The sequence below is a fragment of the Rhinolophus ferrumequinum genome, chromosome 2 (assembly GCF_004115265.2).
Source record: "Rhinolophus ferrumequinum isolate MPI-CBG mRhiFer1 chromosome 2, mRhiFer1_v1.p, whole genome shotgun sequence".
In the NCBI taxonomy this organism is placed as follows: Eukaryota; Metazoa; Chordata; class Mammalia; order Chiroptera; family Rhinolophidae; genus Rhinolophus; species Rhinolophus ferrumequinum.
In genome coordinates this window covers 26628156-26647205 of record NC_046285.1, presented here as the reverse complement: position 1 = coordinate 26647205, position 19050 = coordinate 26628156, and the positions used below count along the sequence as shown (strand labels likewise).

The following is a 19050-nucleotide window of genomic DNA, read 5'->3' as shown; positions in this document are numbered from 1 at the left end:
CAGACAGACAATTAACAAGAAAATAGTGGCTTTAGATGACACATTAGACCAGATGGCTTTAGTTGGTATTTTTAGAGCATTCCACCCCAAAGCAGAATATATACATCCCTTTCAAGTGCCCTTCAAACATTTTCCAACACAAACCACACGCTAGGCTACAAGTCTCAATAATTCAGAAGACTTAAATCATATCAAGTGTCATCTCCAGCCACACTGGTATGAGTGGGAGAAGATATTCACCAATGATACATCTGGTAAAGGCTTAATATCCAAAATTTATAAAGAACTCATACAATTCAACACACACACACACACAAATCCAATTAAAAAATGGGCAGAGGACCTGATGGACATTTCTCCAAAGAGGACATAAATATGGCCAATAGACATATGAAAAAATGCTCAATGTCACTAATCACCAGAGAAATGCAAATTAAAACCACAATGAGATACCACCTCACAGCCATCAGAATGGTTATCATCAATAAATCAAAAAACAACAAGTGCTGGAGAAGATGTGGAGAACAGGGAGCCCTCGTGCACTGTTGGGAGGACTGCAATCAGTGCAGCCACTATGAAAACAGATTGGAGGTCCCTCAAAAAAATTAAAAATGGAACTGCCTTATGTCCAGCAATTCCACTCCTGGGTATTTATCCAAAGAAATCCAAAACAATAATTCGAAAAGATATATGCATCCCTATGTTCACTGCAGCGTTATTTACAATAGTCAAGATATGGAAGCAAGTGAAATGCCCATCCATAGATCATTGGATAAAGATGTGATACATATATAGAATGGAATCTCTATACCACAAAAAGAAAACAAAACTCTTACTATTTGCGACAACATGGATGCACCCAGAGGGTATTTATTATGCTAAATGAAAAAAGTCAGACAGATAGAGACAAATACCATAAGATCTCGCTTATATGTGGAACCCAAGGAACAAAATTAATAGAAAAACAAAACAGAAACAGACTCATAGACCCAGAGAACACTTTGATGGTTGCCAGCTGAGAGGGGTGTTGGATGCCTCAATGAAAAAGGTAAATGGATTAAATACAAATTGGTAGTTACAAAATACTTATGGGGATGTAAAGTACAGCATAGGGAATATAGTCAATAATATTGAAATAACTATGTATAATGCCAAGTGGGTACTGGATTAATTGGGGATCACTTCATAAATTATATAAATGTCTAAACACTATGCCTGAAACTAATATAAAATACTACTGAATTTCAACAATTGAAAGAAAAATAAGAGTGCTTATGCAGTGTCTAACAGTTTAAACATACCAGATAACTTAGTCAACAAACAGATAACAAACAAAGTAGTAAAAGCACATAATAAAGGGCCTGGTAATCTCAAAAATTATATATAAAGAATGTAATGAGGAGTGAAATGTCTAACTATTGCATTGTTTTGTACACCTGAAACTAATAAAAAATGTAAAAAATGACATTATTACTTAATATTATAAGTATTAACTTCTAATAAAATAAATTCATATAGTACAGGAAAGAAGTTCTTCTTTATAAAGATTTTTTTTCCAAATAATTCTTCTGTATTTTAAAACATTACCATTATTTATAAGCGATATATGCTCAGTGTTTTTGAAAGTTTCAAGATATTAAGATAGAGGAAACTATTTAAATTTAGTATCTTTACATTTTTAGTAATCTAGGAGTTACTTGAAATTATCTTTCCTCTTTAGAAAATACACTGACCTAACAGGCTTAAGACCTGCTTTCTTTTTCCTTTATGCTTATTAATTTGTCCTATCAGCTTTTCCAAGTAACTTAACGTCATGTAAATTCCATTAGTAAAATAAGTGCAATAATTTATGCTGCTTACTTACCTTAGAGAAGTGGCATAAAAAAGATACAGTGATAGAATTAAATTAACATATGCAGCTGAAAAACATTTTTTCCCTCTGTTTTTTCCCAGTATGTTAAGTCCTCTATTAACTGGAGATGCAATGCATTTTTCTGTATGCATTTAAGGGAAAGACTGTTGAGTGTAACCATGTTGAAGGTTTCCCTCTTTAAGCACAAAGATGCTATCCATTTATTTTGAACTTAAATTAGAACTGATTTTCCTAATAACTATAGGCTCAGACAAGTTATATTTGAAATACTTAATGTAATATGACTTGGAATACAGTAGAAAAGAAAAACGTACACACACTTCAATTTTTCAGTTCTTTTAGTTATAGCACTGAAATGAGATACTTGAAATTATGTGAACCACTGCACACTAGTGAAAAAAAACTCGTTTACAGAGCAATTAGCATAGTGTTTCAGAATTTGTGTGTGTGTGTGTGTGTGTGTGTTTGTGTGTAGACAGATAGTAAGTATTAGGTCTCAGGGGAAATATCTGCTAAAATGTATTAAGAGTTATAGTAATAGGTAAGTAGGCTATTTTTTTAAAATTTGAACTGAATTCAACAATGCGCACTTAACATACAAAATTTATTTCAAATATATTCCATTTCCTATGTATTACAGTCATAAGTATTTCATACAGAGCTTCAATCATCAAATCAGAATGTTGAAGAGAAAAAGGGAACAGGAAGCAGATGCTACCTCTCTGAGTATTTCCCCATAAAACTGTGTATCTTTTACACTGCCACGGATTGCCAAATATTTAGTTTTTAACAAGAAATACACATTGTTAAATTCCAAAATGTTTAAAAATTATCAGCAGTTTCCAAGAACAGGGGAGGAAGCAAATGACCACAACTCTTTCCCTTTGAGTGCTTCTGAAGAGTAGAGACTCCTTCTAATTCAGCTATTTCTAAAACAATTTAATTGGGAAAAGAGCATCATACAATGGTTGACAGCACAGATTACTGACAGGAAGCAAACTGCCTGGACTCAAAGGAGATGACTGTATTTAACTGTGTTGCTTCCTCTCTGTACTACGTGAGCTACTTTGTCAAAAGTGAAAGCAATCATCCCATTCCCTCTCCCAAATTTTTACAATAAGGAACTTTTAAAACTGTAAAGCAAAAGTATCCTTAATAAACAGATTACAGGTACATATTGGCCTAAAATAAAGTGGTCTGCATTGCACAGAGTGCTTTCTTTTACAACCATTACGAAGTTGGGCTAAGATAGCTTCCAAACTCTAAAATACAGCCCATAAATATAATCTGAGTCTGAAGCTTTGTTTATGAGATGATATAGAGATCTATTTCCTGACCCTGGCAACCCCAACCAGTTTGTATAAGTCACTATTTTTAAAATGCCTCCGAATTTGAAAATGCTGTCATTCAAAATATACCCTTACTACAGATTGATCTGCGAGTGATATCATATGATAAAAAATTAATCCTCTGGTTGCTGAAAATCAGGGAGGATGCAAAATCAGCTCTTAGCTGGATATCAGGCAGCAAAGAGAGTAAAGGACTGGGGGATGTCACTGCAAAGTGTTTTGCAAAAGCTCAGTATGATAAAGATATAGAGGTTTGGGGAAATAAGATCATGTTTATTATCCAAGAAAAAGGAGATGAAGGTAGACAGAGCCCTACTCTTTCATTTTTGCTAAGATATTCCCCATTTTCATTTTGACTGGAAACTATGGCCAAACCCGATTTCAGGGCTCATTTTCAGAAGCAAAGCTGGCCAAGCCTTTTTATGCATTCATGTAAATGAAAGTGAAGCTAGTGTGTTTAAAGCATATGTAACAGGACGCCATATTGTTCAAGTTACCAATTTCCCTTTTGCTTCTCTAAAATCCACTTGTACATTTGACCTGTGTTTTCCTGATAAGAGAGAGAGAGAAAGAACACACATAGGTGACTGTGTTTCTTTTTCTTAGTTTTCTTTTCTGTTTTCTTTTCTTTTCTTTCTTTTCTTTTCTTTTCTTTTTCCTTTTTAATTCTTTCTCCTCCGGAAATTTTGTGTAGGAATATTGTCATTTTCGGTAGATCCATGTTACCTCTTCTGAAGGAATTGGGAACTCATTTTAGGACCAGATGACAACAGAATTCCTGACCTAGCTGATGCCTGAACAGTCTATGATGATAGGGCAAAGTCTCGGGAGAACCCCACTTCATAGCTAAACTGATATCTTTGGAAATTTTTTGTGGGGGAGGGGGTGGTCTAACTGGTTTTCTTTCCTCGAAGAATTTTTACTTCTGTTTTCTATCTTCTTATTCTTCTGGAGAATAACATACTTGGATAAACTTTTCAGGTGACAGTAGGGAAAGGGGGAGTTAACATCTCAGTCATACAAACAACTCAAAATAGAACAACAGTCATCATTTCTAAGTGTCCTCTTGGTTGCTCTAAAACAATCCCAGAATCTCCATCAGACTGTTGCTCTTGCAAGCCTCGTTCCTGGTTCTCCTATCATCTCACTTGCGTTCTCTCTCAGTAGCAAAACAAGTTTTCCCAGTGTCTGACAACAGAGGAATTTGGGACTCCTATTGACGCCACATGCACTCATTCAAGAAAACTTTCCAAATAAAAGAAGTTCTTTCTCTAAAAAGATCTCTTTGGGGGCATTTACTTTGATTCCAATTCTTCAGTTTTAAAAATAAAGCTGAGATGAAAATCTCTATATATAAATCTTGGCTTGTCTTTATCCAATTCCTTAGAATTTAAATTCATGAAAGTGGAATTAATGGATTCAACTATATGAATATTTTTCAACATTTTGCTTAATGTCTTTCTAGAATATTTTACATCTTCAAAAGAAATATTTGTTGTCATAGTATCCTCAGAAGCATGATATATTAATCTGAAGTCATAACAAATCTGGGAAATAGGATGTGCAAAGATTTTCTACCTATAAAAAAAACTCTGAAAATTAACTGAGAAAAAGATCAGCAGACATCATTCCATAAAATTTTAAGTTCTCCAAAAAAATTAAGTGTTGAGAAATGAGAGAAGGAATCTTCCTTGCTCTCAGCTGAGATTCAGCCTTAGTTCTTACCCAAATCCTTAAATTCCTTTCAACTGCTTTCTAGCTTTTGCCACATAATTTTTTCAGAGCTAGACGTTATTAGAAGATTGTATATGTGTGTGAGGATTCAAGACAAGGTCACGCCTGCAATAAATCCACAGACACATGCTACTGTGATGGCCTCTTTCCATAGAGTAAATGTTCCTATGATTGCGCCTCCTTTTCTTCCCTCGTCATCTCTTCCATCTACAAGCTGTAGATGGTATCAGCCATTCTTGTTCATATAGATATTAGGCAAGTGATTGGATGATATAAATTTAAATTGGAAGGTATGAAACTCCACTTCAGATTAAGTTCCATTCATTGTAATGCCACAACTGACCTTTTGCTAAGGAGCTTATTATTGGAATATAAAGTAGTATTAGAGTGATTGGGGGTGTTTTGTTTCCCAACCGCCTATTGATGAATGTGCACATGAGTCTTAAGAAGCAAATCTTAAGAGGGGAAATAAATGATGCGTGGGAAAATTTGGAAGCTGAAGCTAATCTTGATATCCAAACAGTAATAAACATATTAAAGACAACTTGGAGGAAATACTTGGGATTAATATGACATATGTAAGCAGTATATAAAGAACTTAGATACGAGAAAAGTAAAAACCATAATCATTACAATTTAAAAATAGCTAAAGGATATGAATTTAAAATAGGCAATTCGCATGAAATATTTCCTACTTTTGAACTATTATAGAATTAATTGCAAGTTTTCAAATCAGAAGTTAAAAGCAACTGCAATGAACTGGATAATCTTAGAACTAGACAATAAATATATCAGTGAAAAATATATTAGAGAGGAAATTAGTGTGGTTTTTTTTCCCCTTAGTTTTATAGGTACCATAGAGCTTCCTACATTTGGTGCCAGATCAGGAGCAGAACTTCCAATCAAGCTAGTGGTGTATTAGTAGAATGGGATCCATATCATAAGTGTCATGTGTGTGGGGTGGAATGTGGGGTGGGGGGGTTATATAAACTCATAACTTTTTACAATTAAAATATTAAACCTAAGAAAATATCAGTCTAGTTAGGTCTGGCAACAAGTCAGAATCTGACAGCCAAGGTAAATCATCTGCTGTGGGAGAAAATACTTTAAAGACTTATAATACTACAGTCTGGCAGAGAATTAATATAATTTTTATGTCATAGCAATAAACAACCATATTCTAGGTATTGTGTCATAATTTAAAAAGGAGAAATACATTAATACATTCATATCTCATAAAGATATTTATTTCCATGAATTAGAAACAATGCCTGACCTAGGGTATCTTAATAACAACAACAAATCTAGATGCAGGCAAAGATATGAGTAATCCATTAGGTTTATTGACAGATCTGTAATGTTTTCAATTAATCAATCATTTAAAGTCCAGTTTATCAGAAGATCTGTAATTATTTCAATTAATTTTTAAAAATATATCTTTATACTGAGGAAAGGATGAGGACCATAAAATGATAGATTTGAAACTAAGAATATCACTGTAATTTAGAAACTTAATTGATAGTTTTCAGTGCTTTTTGACATTGTAAATGTACAAATTTAAATGTCAACAGCTAATCATGGACAATCTGCTACTGATTTTTCTCTGTTGAAAAATATCAAGTTCTGGCAGCAATTTCGATCTCTATGTGCACATTTATCAAATATATAAAATACAGGATCTATCAAACAGTAATACCTAATTTCTTGAGAAAAAGATGAAAGAATATAAGCAATTTCAAAGTTATAAAACACTGCTAAAAATGAATATTTAATAAGTTTAGGAAAGAGAATAACAATAAACAAGAAATTAACATGGTAGAAGATGGCAAGAAATTATAGAAACATTTTTAATTTTTAAGTTACATACAATATAAACCATAAGGTACTGCCAATTTTACCTTCATCTAAAGGTAAAATAATTAGCAGATAAAACACATATAATCCATTAAAATTTAGATTTTGTGTTAACATATTTTTAAAAGCAGCCACCATCATTAAATATTTCTTTAAAAGTTTAACAAAATGTTTAATGAAAAAGTCAAGTCATACCACTTACTTAAAAGTTCTATGTCAAATAAGACATTATTCACTTGGATAGTTATTTTTTATTAATATACAGAATAAGTTTTAATCTTTAAGTACAGAGTAACTAATTAAAACTGACTTAAAAACTGAGGTCTCTCCAAGAGTCATTCATTTGAATTCTCTTACTATTTTCATTTATTCATGATGATGGATTCTGATAAATATGAGACTCATTTTAATTTCCCATGTAAAACTCAAGATTCTTATTTGTGAAATTTTCTATCATTTCTCTTCATTTTATTTTTGTTATATTGTTAGTATTTAACTGTCAGGTATTTCCTCTATTTCATAACGCTGCCCTAAATTCATGGGTGGGCTGGGGTGGGTACATCTTATTTCATTTCTAGCAGTCACGGTCATGGCCAGTATATTGAATGAATATTTATTCTCAGTGTCTTCATATATCAATTCATAGATCCTTGAGAATAATACTTTTCTCTTTTAATCTCTGTAAGCAATATTTCATGGATGTGAACTTATCTATGGAACAGCTAAATCCATATTACTTTGATATATAAATTAGTGTTTTAATTATTCACTGACATATAAGTAGCCTCATTAGTTAAATCTGAAGCTCTTAGAAATTCTGGGCCATGACCTGTCTTTGTATTTCCTATGCCTAACACAGTGAAAAAACTTAATAGTATTTATATATTTCACTTAAAATTGGATGAATATACACTTATTGTCGAAATAGTTTGAGAATTCTAGGAAAATATATATGAATAAACCATTTAAATTAAGAATGTAAGTGTGTATATCTAAGTAATAAAAATGAACAAAAAAATCTAAAGGTAACTATAGTTACACTGCAATTAAAAAAAACCTTTATAATCGAAACAGGCTAACAATTTAATCTGATTTTAAGGGTTTAATCTGATTTTAACAAGCGTGTTAAACCTTTAGAATACTAACCTTTACAATAAATTCTTAAATTTTAATTCTGTTTTACTGGGTAATGGGGGTATTGAATAATCTAAAATACAATGCATACATATATAGATTTCTGGTTATAAACTAGTGGATATTATAAAGGCTCATATATGTAAATTTTATTAAACAAAACACCAAACTGTCATTTTGATAACCTGAGTGAACTACAGTTTTTTCTAATCTGTAAAATGAAGTTATTATGCTATAACACTATTAAGACAGTAAGTTATTGTACAATCGGTACCTTTTCATTCTAATACAACATCATGAAAATAACAGCAAAATTGGAGTATATTAATTTTTACTTATTTTAAACCATGCGAAGCAATATGCGATTCCAATAATATACAATTCTGAAATTTTGTGTTACATTTTCAGATAAAAGTTGAGATCTCTTTCTGACTGCTCCCTCATTAAATTGAGCGTATAAAATAGCCAAGGTAACAGTGAACTTTCCTCATTAAAAGTTCTACTATTCTAAAATTTTCCTGGCTATTACACTCTTCATTTTTTTGTTCAGGAATTATATTAATTGTTGACAAGAAGACCAAAGTATTAGAAACTGATACAACTCTCATCATTTTGTACAATGCTAGCTACTACTTTGCTCAGCTATTTCCTGTAACACTTAATGGCGACTAATGATTTTCACTCGCAGTCACAGGATAAATATTATCTGAGTATACTTTAAATCCAGAGGGAGAATAGAACAAAATTTTCAGTATTTTTTTAATAAAGATTTTAGCTAAGATTGTGTGTCATCAATGAACACTTCTATAATGCAGAGATTAAAGGATCTAAGAAAGAGTATTGTTATATATAACAAGAAAAACGCCTTAACCAAACAGATTCATTTTAAAAATAGTACCATAATTCAGGTTTTTTTCCTATCCCTACTTTTCTTTCATTTTTGTATGTTTATAGCTTCTTAGCTACTGCATTATATGTAAAAATAAACTTCAGTTGTCTGAGATAATTTTTTGAATAACATTTACTGGCCTCTCCATAGTTTAATTCACTATTATAGCCTAAGCACCTAGCAAATGCCTGACACAAAGAAGATGCTTAATATGCTTAATGTTGAGGAACTTATTAGGTTGGTGCAGTTTAGAAAGTAATTGTAGTTTAGAAAGTTAAAAATAATTGCAAAAACTGCAATTAACTTTTGCACTAACCTGATAACTTTGAAATAGAATACAATGAATAGATATTACTTTCGAACAAATGGTACAGAAATAATTTATATTATGAGGGTTGATCCTCAGTACTGTTACATGTTATCATATTTAACAAATGTGTTTTTAAGGTTTTCTCATTGATTTTGGATCTAATTTTAAGAAAACAAAGTTTTCTTGCCAGATCTGGAAAAAGGCTGGAAACTCTTCACTAAATCATATATTCTGGAAGGGAAAGTTCTCCTTGAACCCTTACATAAACTTTCTATCAAATAGTAGAACTTCAATAAATATCTCTTTTAAAAAATGAACGGTTTCACTCAGTTTTAGAATATTAATCATTGAAAATTGAAATTATGTATCTCATAAGAAGTCATAATGTTCACTGAAAGGAATAACCATAAAATAGTATTTTCCAGAGCATTCTAAGCACTCAAGTAAATTGTTAAGATTTACTATGTTTGAATATATATTTAAGAATATTTGGAAATGTTTAAATGAAGCATCTCAGAGTATGAATTTTCCAAATATACACTAAGTATATAGAACTGTTGCTTAAGACTTTGTTTCTATATATTTAATAAATGTATTCATATAAAATTATTAAAAGTCCACTCAAAGTAAGGGATAATTAACTGGTCAGGGAAATTTTTTTAAAAATTACATGCTATTTTCTGCTGTTCATTGGAAAACCTAACAGTTTCTTCCCCCGTCCTTGCCACCAAAACTACCATATATCCTAAAATCTAACTTTATGGATCTCTTATAGGGTTTCTGGGCAGGAATTCCTTCCCACCCATTCTCGGGAATCTTTTTTTGCTTTCCCGTTCTCGAATCCCGAGACATTTTTTCTATTTATCGCTATCTAAAGTTACACTGTGTTACAATGTTACACGCCACCAGAGATGCACATGCGACACCAGAATCAGATATCATATGACCAGCTAATTTTAGCTCTTGTAAATCGAGCACATTTGATCATGGAGAACAGAAAACAGTTTGTATTTACACAGAGAAATATTTATTTTCACAACCCAGGATTTGACTACAAAGTCATCTTCAGGTGAACTAACTAAGGAAACCTAAAGTCATATGACATTGTAGTCAAATCCTGGGTTGTGAAAATAAATATTTCTCTGTGTAAATACAAACTGTTTTCTGTTCTCCACGATGAATCATTTCCACAAAGTGGCGGCCGATACTACCAACCACATTCGAAGAGTTTGTTTGTGGCTGACGATTGTGATGTATGTGAGTGTTCTTGGCTCTCTCAGCTGCTGTGGGTAAGTCAGTCTATTTAAAAACAAATTGCACTGCTAATATTTTATTCCAATGTTACAATAATTTCCAATCTCAGATCATAATGTTTTGTGGCACTTTTTAGCTATAAATATTCACTGCACAATATAGGTCTTTCTTAAATTTTTCTTAATGCTTTTAAAGGAAATAAAATTTGAATTGGTTAAACGTAGAAATAGAGATCTTGTATCTCTCACAAAGTACTTGAGCAACGTTAGTTGTCTATGTGAGATGGAAGAGGATGAATTTTTTTGCCTTGTCAAGTAAGAATAAAATTGCAGAATTGACGAAGTCATTAATGGAAAGACTTTTTAAAGTAACATTTACAGCAGAAGAAGTTGCAAGAGAAGAAATAAAGGATGTCCTTACAGAGAGTTCTGACATTAAATCAGAATCTGATCTGAAGTGTGAATTGACTAAAGCAATATAAATTTTGACATCACAGCCTAGCCGTATGCATGCAGACAAAATATTTGCTTCTCTAAGGAAGGAAATGAGCTTATAAGAAGAAACGCATTCTCTCGCTCCCAACTTGAAGATGCTTTTAGACGCACTCATAACAATTGAACCAACGTCTACAGAATATGAAAGAAATTTTTCCACATCAAGTATATTTGTTACAAAGCGAAGATCACGATTGTCTGATAGGGTAATTAATGCTCTATGTTTCTTAAAGTTTCATTATAAAAATGACAAATAAAAACTATTTGAAGTACTTTTTAAATTTTCAAATGAATAATATTTGCTTTTGTTTTCTATTAATGTTTAACTTAATAAATACAATATTTAAATGAGATTGGGAATGTTAATACAATATGCAATATATGTAAAAACTCACCGTATACTATAAGGCTTGGTTAAACAAAGTTTGTATTAATTACATTGTTTATATTTTGAGAAAACGTAAAATATAACAGAAACCTAGCCAAAATGATACCGTAGTGACCCCTGTTTAGCGCTCAGGGCAAGAGATGCCCTAGTCATGAAATCCTGGTCAACTTCCATTTAGGAAATTTTATTTACTCAAGTTTTGCGTCGACCTTTTACATATAGGAGTGTCTCGAAACCTCTGAAAGACTGCACCCGGGGCCACGAACCCTGGTTGCCTCACCTTCTCTATGGCTTTTCTGTTTATTAACATTTACTGTTACAGCCATTATTGCAGATGATCAGTGAAAATTAAATTAAAAAGATTATTTGGAGAATTCTCAAGAATTCTCAGTAAATACAATTTCCCATGCTCGATTCCAGAAGGTTCCAAAATGTCGAGAATTTGGAAACCCTAGTCTCTTATAAGCTTTCTGAACCTTTCAAATGCAAAGAGAAAAGAAGACTCATGGGAAATATCTGAAAACAGAACGATTTTATACCTATTATGACCCAGATATTTTGGTTTTCAATAACAGTAACCTGACTATAACAAAGATGAATAAAACTGGTGGATAAGCCAAACTTCCAAATATTGCTCTTTATTAGCTATAAACTTGACTCTGTTGGATTTACCATATAACTTTGTGAAGATGTCCTCACCCTCCTGTACCATTATTCACCCTGAAATGGTGAGCTTTCAAGTCAGAAATGCATTAAGAAATTGCATTTGTTGATCTGAGTGTACATTATGTACAACAGTTTGAAATAGCAATACTGTACTATGAAGATATTTTAAATCATAGCTTAAGCTCAATAAGTAGAAAACAGGCAACTCACCCCATCCCTTCCTTCCCTTTCTATTACCAATAATTATATAGCAAGGTCATTATTACTAGGAGTAATGGAAAATTTGGGTTCCTTGGGGAAAAAATGATTTAAATGTTCAATATCTACATTTATTTCTCTGTAAGAATAAGATGGTCCCATAAATTCGACCTCTAAAATGTATCACAAATCCATCTTCTCTACACCTTCACTACTCTAGGCCACGCTACCATAACCTCTCCCCGGAACAATTCCAACAGACTCCTAATTCTACTCTTGCCATCTTCTAATCTCTCTGCTCTCTAGCTACAGTGCTAATAAAATAAAAATTGGTTAAAATCTCTCAACAGCTTCCAATTTTATCTAGAATAATATTAAAACACAATTCCTTACCATGGCTCTTTTTCTTCTCTGTAGGATCTGGCTCCTGTCTATCTTTCACACCTTGTATTGCCATTGCTCTACTCTCTTCTTTGCTCAGTAAGTTCCAATTACACTGGATTCAGTTCTTCAAATGAATCAAACTTATTTCCCTTCAAAGTCAGTGCCCAGGCAGTTCTCTCTACCTAAAATACACTTCGTCTCACTTTGCACAATTAGCTCTTTCTCTTCCCTGAGAACGTGGCTTAAATGTCACTCCCCAGATAGGCATTCCCCACATTTAAAATAGCAGATCCCTTCTGTTATTCTCTAGCTCAATGCATTTATTGTTTCCTCTATAACATTTGTAAAAACTTTAATCATTTATTTTACCTAACATTTTTGTCAGTCTCCCCTACTAGAAATAAATTCCATGAGGGCATACACAATGTCTGCCTTACTTATCCTTGTTTCTCCATCATCTAAATATTAAATTCTAGAAAACAATACTCAATAAAATAAGACAAAAAAGCAGATGCTATATAATTTTTATTTTTAAAAGAAATAATGTCAATCTAATGAAAACAGTTGATCAGAATGCTGTAGATGCAGGATATCAAAATATGTTGCACACCTTAATGCAATTTTTATTTTAAAAAGGATACTATAGATGTATAAACAATTTAATCCTTCTGTGTAAATTTAGTTTGATTACATGATTGACAGTGTACCTTAGAGTCCAATGTTTTCAATTACTTAACTATATGTATTGATCTCCACTATATTTATACTTCCAAGATGTTGAGTCAAGAACACAACGAAAAAACTTCTATTACTGTAGGGGTTTGGTTGATGTACAGGGTAAAATAGAATCTATTCTTTTACCATTTGGGACAAACAGAGTATAGTCAGAAGTACTCGTGTGTGTAAAGAGAGAAAGAGTATGATTGAGATATGGTGCCTGTGAGAGGGAAAGAGGATTGATAGAATGAAATACAAGAAATCTATGAAGCCTTTTGCACTTTCGTAGTTTATATGAGCAATGATTAGTGAAGAAACAAAAGGATTTCTACTCTAATATTTTTCTTAATATTTAATTTTGTAAGAAAAAAAGCAATACAAATTCCTTACAGGAAAGTTTGAAAACATGAAAAAAAGCAAAAGGATGTAATCTAACCATTAATTTTGTCTTTTATCATTAGATATACATTTTTCCTTTTAGGAAAGTCCAAATAATGTGTGGTGAATGTACGATGTGCTATATAGATGATGTATTACAGAATTGTATACTTGAAACCTATGAAACTTTACTAACCATTGTCACCCCAATAAACTTTAATTTAAAAAAAATGCTTTATTCATGTTACTACTACTTTGAAAAAGAGATCCTTAAAGAACACTATAATTTTTGTGCAAGAAATGTTCTTAGACATAGTCTTACCCCAAATCAAGATCAAACTTAGATGGTCAATGTATATCATGACATTTTATCTTTCTACTTCAAATACCAATCGTAACTAACTATTTAATGACATTTCAATTTGTAAATGTGTAATAAAATTACATCCTAGGTTGTTTTCATACTTATGGTTAACAAGAAGGTATGTGATTACAATCTCCTATACCTTTATAACTATGAATAGTTTATCCCTGAAAATTAATGTTATCGAAGTGAAAAGTCTTTTAAATGTTTGTAAATCATCCAGTTTTCGTTATTTAACAAAATTTTTAATATTTTCAATAAAGTTAACTCTTGAACTTTCTAAAAAAAATCAATTCCTCCCTCTCTATAAATATAAAAACAATATTCAATTTTACAGTTTGTGAACAATGCTTATGGCAACTAATTTTAGGCTATGAATTTTATTAAGCAGATATTTTTCTGCTCAAGTATGTTCACCTGTATTTACATACAACTCAGTGGATTTTATACTCAATTCATCATAATTAATAAATTCAATGAAAGTAACAAGTTTTGTTTTGCTTATTTATTTAATTTGTCACTGAATTCCCTGGGAAAAAATAGAGAAAAAAAAGATCAATTTACAAAATCTTGATAGTAAAATGAGCTCTCTAGATTCCTGTATCCAAGCCACATTATGATTTAATGAATTATCTGAGTATCTGATGATATTTGGAAACATGAGCCACACTCTGAGAGATGTATCAACTTTTTTAGGCTATACAGTATTATTTGCTAAAGCAGAGTAATCTTTGAATAAATGGACCCCTGGTGGCTACTAACCACTATAACTGATACATACAGTTACTTACATATGAAACAAGATTGTGTTTTATATTCACCTAAGGGTCAGTTCAGAGATAAAAGTATATATCGTGTTTCCCGAAAATAAGACCAGGTCTTATATTAATTTTTGCTCCAAAAGATGCATTAGGGCATATGTTCAGGGGATGTCATCCTGAAAAATCATGCTAGGGCTTATTTTCCAGTTAGGTCTTATTTTTGGGGAAACATGGTGTGTGTGTGTGTGTGTGTGTGTGTGTGTGTGTGTGTATTATGCATATATATATATATTATGCATATATATGTATTATGCATAATATATATATATATATATATATATATAGAGAGAGAGAGAGAGAGAGAGGGGGGGGCAAAAATCTGTTATTTTTAAATAAAAAGTTCCAACAATTAATAAATATTGTGGTCTTAAATACAGGGAAAATTAATGAATAAAGAGAAATATGAATATAAATCATGTTTTAACTTATTAAACAGATGAAGTGATATCGGAAGCAACTCTACTTTCTGATCAATTCAAGGAGGTAGGGTAATAGGAAGAGTCAAATTGATTTATTTTGTCTTTATAGTGCACAGTTTCACAGCCAATTAAAAGACAAGAGAAAAGATGGCTTTCTATAGTGAAGTTACTCTTAGCACCATGTTAAACACCATGTTAAAAATGAGGCAGTTCACTTTTTTGTCATTGTCATTATTTTACTCAGCCTAAGTATGGAAAACTTGGAGGGGTTAGGAAGGTAAATGCATGCATTTCAACTATGGAGGATTTTATTAATTTGGTAAAAAATAGATAAATAACTTTAAAATTTTTACTGTGTGAATATCCTTAATCAGAAGGCAAGTAATATAAAAATAAAATTTAACACTCCATAAGATAACAAATGTTAAAAGTAATACATGAATTCCAATAGCTCTTAATATGAGAAGTTCTTAAGAAAATGAACACCATTTCCTTGAAATTAAATATTAATCATATTACTGATATTTATTATGTGTGCTAGAAATCTAATTTATATTTTACATTAATCTTTCTATATTATACACATACTATAATTCTGTAAAGCCCCATGTTTTCAATGTTTAAAAATTGGTAAGATATATTTTGATTCATGTTATCTATTGATAAAGCTACAAATTAAGAAAAATCCCAAAATGTTCATAAGAATAATATTTTGAAGTTTGAAATTTAGTTAACTATTAGTATGATAATTTTATTAACCATTAGTATGATAATTTCAGTATTTGAAAGTTAACCCAAAGTATTATAAGGCATACTTTCTAATCACTATGATTTAGGCTGTGAAAAGTATTTTATAAGCAATCATTTATGTCAGATAAAAAAAATCTGAGCACATTTTCTCTATAATTTTCTGTTAAAGAACTCCTCTAAATTTTACCCAACTTAGCCTTCAGGTAATATTTTATCCAAGTGTAACCTTATACATAGCCTGTATTTTTAGTATATTAACTCAAATTCAGACTTTTAGTAGACTATCTTTAATGATCTTATTTAACAGATGGGTAAACTGAATAAAACTTATTCACTAAAATTAAATTAAGCTAATTGATGAAACACCCACAAATTATATGTAATTTGTAAATATTTTAAGTAAAATGTCCTTTAAAAGTATGGGAAAGGCATAAAAAGAGATAAATAAAAATTACTGGAACAGATTAACCAGTAACTACAACTAACTCTTCTGGGCCCTTAAATTTAATATGAATATCTGAAAGGCCATACTTCAACACTTGACAGATTTTGGTAGAGTGAAACGTTAGTCATTTGCAGGTTCAAATATGTGTTTTACATAATGTTAGTATCCTCAGAGTCTAGGGTGGTTACTGGTGTCTCAGAGGTACTTAATGAATAAATTAATGTTGACTGAGGGAAACTATTGCATGGAAACTGTCAAATACATCACGTAAACTTTACTCTCAAAGTATATTATCTCCTTAGCAATCCCAGATACTAAGATAAAGTGCAACATAAATATCTGATTTTCCAATTATTAAAAATTGTTTTTCTCTCCTCACCATGTAAAAACACCAAGTAAATAATTACATGTCATTTTTAACAATCTTCTATTTTCACAGAGGTATATTAAATTAGCTACCTCTTCAATATTTAACGCCAATAGCCCTTAAAAACAAATGAGGGATTTGTGTGAAGGTGTCCATTGCCATAGGCCGTAAGAGAGTACGGCACAATAAGGGGCACTTATATGATACATCTTCAAAGGCATTACGGGTACATATGATTTCCAAATTTATATATGCATGTGTGAATGAAATCTGGCAGTTAAAAAAACAAACAAACAAACAAAAATAATTAGGGAAACATGCCAAAAGTACCAACTGTTTAAATGGGAGCTTAACTGTTGATTCTAAATAATATATTTCTAAATAGAATTAAATGGTCATAATGACAAAAAAGAAGGCTGTTTTTACTTGCCTTTTCTCTCTCACCCACACAAAAAAATGCACCCTCACAAAAAAATGCACACTTTTGTATCATGTGATCTCCATTTTTATATCTGGAAATTATTTCGAGGTCTTATATGTTAAATAGTAACTATAATTGAAGTCTTTAGAAAAGTGTGACATAACAGGTGACATATCGGTGGTCATCACATTGCCAGTGAGAGCATTCAGCCAGGTACATGCTAGAAAACTTTTATGGTTGTTCGCTGCTTAGTTTAAGAGGATTTAGACGATGCTGATTATATTTTTTTCATAGATCTTTAAATAATCATAGCAAAAATCCACTGAGATATGTCTCATATTGTTTGAACAGAAAGAAAATGTTTAAAAATTCTAAGTGCATTCCATGTTGGTAAACCTGATTTCACTATTCACATTCATGTTACCACTTTACCTACAATAACAGTCTTCCTAAAAAAAAAAAAAAAAAAAAATCTGCCAATAAGACTGGACTTTAGGAATAGTATATCCACAACTAGGATATTCACCATTCACACTTAAGGGTTATTTCCCTCTACCCCTTGTGCCTACAAGAAAGAGAAACCACAAACACAAATCTGTGGGCATCTAGTCTAGGAATAATTTCTAACAAGTGTACGTTCGGTCTGAATGGGGCAAGGGCGACAGTTACCGGAGAAGGCAAAGGCTGGCATCTGGCCACATGGTAGAGCGGGAGTGATCTGCGTTCCTGAGGCGTGTGGGGGACCCAACACACACATTACCGCGCTAGGAACGGCCGCCAAGAGCCAGAAGTCTCCATTTAGCCTGTGCCACGGAGACTGGCCTCCCGTGGAGGCAGCGCAGCGAAGAGCGGTTCCGCGGCCGCCAGCGGTGGGACTCAAATGCTGCTGATGTTCACGCATCCCTTAAAGACCTTTGGAAGCAGTAAGGACCTCAGCTGGTGAGATCGCCGGCTGCTGTCCATGTGGACAGGTTGCTCTGGTGAAGGAGACACCCTGGAACCCCTCGTGGGGCGAAGCCCGGAAAAGCCTACCCCAGGACGAAGTTACCTGCAGGCGACCAATGCACCGGTTCTCAGAGCATCAGTCCTCAGAGCACCCGCCTCCTCCCGCCCCCTCCCGCTTCTCCACCCCGTCCCTTACCTTGGTTGTTGGAGACGTGACTGCAGTCGCCCGGCCAAGCTGTCAGCAGAGGCAAGAAGAAACCAAATTGCAAAAGAAATTCCCGGACTTCGCAGCCCCCCATGGCTCTCCCCGGCTCTCTTCTCTTCCCCCTTAAAGAGAAGTGACGGCAGCGCAGCCAGGTGTTTTGTGTAGGGGAGGGGAACCTCGTCCACGTCTTCTTCCTCCTCCTCTTCCTCCTCCACCCGACCCGCAGGGGGTGTCCCGGGGCGCCCCCCGCGCGAGGCCCCGAGGGCAGGACACGAAGGTCCAGGCTGCCCAGGTGCAGGCGCAGCTGCTTCGGAGGAGGACGCTGCCTGCGGCGCCAGGGAGCTCCTGGCGGCGGTAGGCGAGCGGAATTGCATCCACCACCGTGTCCCGTTCGCGCGAGGACTATTCACTAGGGCCCGGGAGAGCGCGCGCGCAGGAGCGAGCTCGGGCTGTGGTTTGGGGGAGGGGAGCGAAGGGCGGGGGAGGGCGCCTCACGGCGGGGATGGGGGAGGGACGACCAGGTGCGGCGGCCGGAGCGCCTCTCCGGACTGAAGTGGGCACTCGCAGAGCCTAAAGCAGGGAGGCGCAGCAGCTGGGAGGTGTTGCGGGGGGCCAAGGGAACTTTCCTCTGGCCTGTGCCGGGCGAGCAAAGCGAATGACGTGGCTCCAAGGGGCCCCGACTCGTCCGAGC

At 33.6% G+C, this 19050-nt stretch overlaps 1 protein-coding gene across 1 annotated transcript in view; it reads right to left on the bottom strand.

Annotated features, from left to right (window-relative positions):
- EPHA6 (EPH receptor A6) overlaps nucleotides 1-18750 on the bottom strand; it is an 869632-nt gene extending 850882 nt beyond the window's left edge. The window contains 2 exon segments of the mRNA XM_033122487.1: nucleotides 18351-18532; nucleotides 18534-18750. Coding sequence (XP_032978378.1) covers nucleotides 18351-18532; nucleotides 18534-18733 — 382 coding nt within the window. The 5' untranslated portion in view covers nucleotides 18734-18750.
- Between the last annotated feature and the right edge of the window lie 300 nt (nucleotides 18751-19050).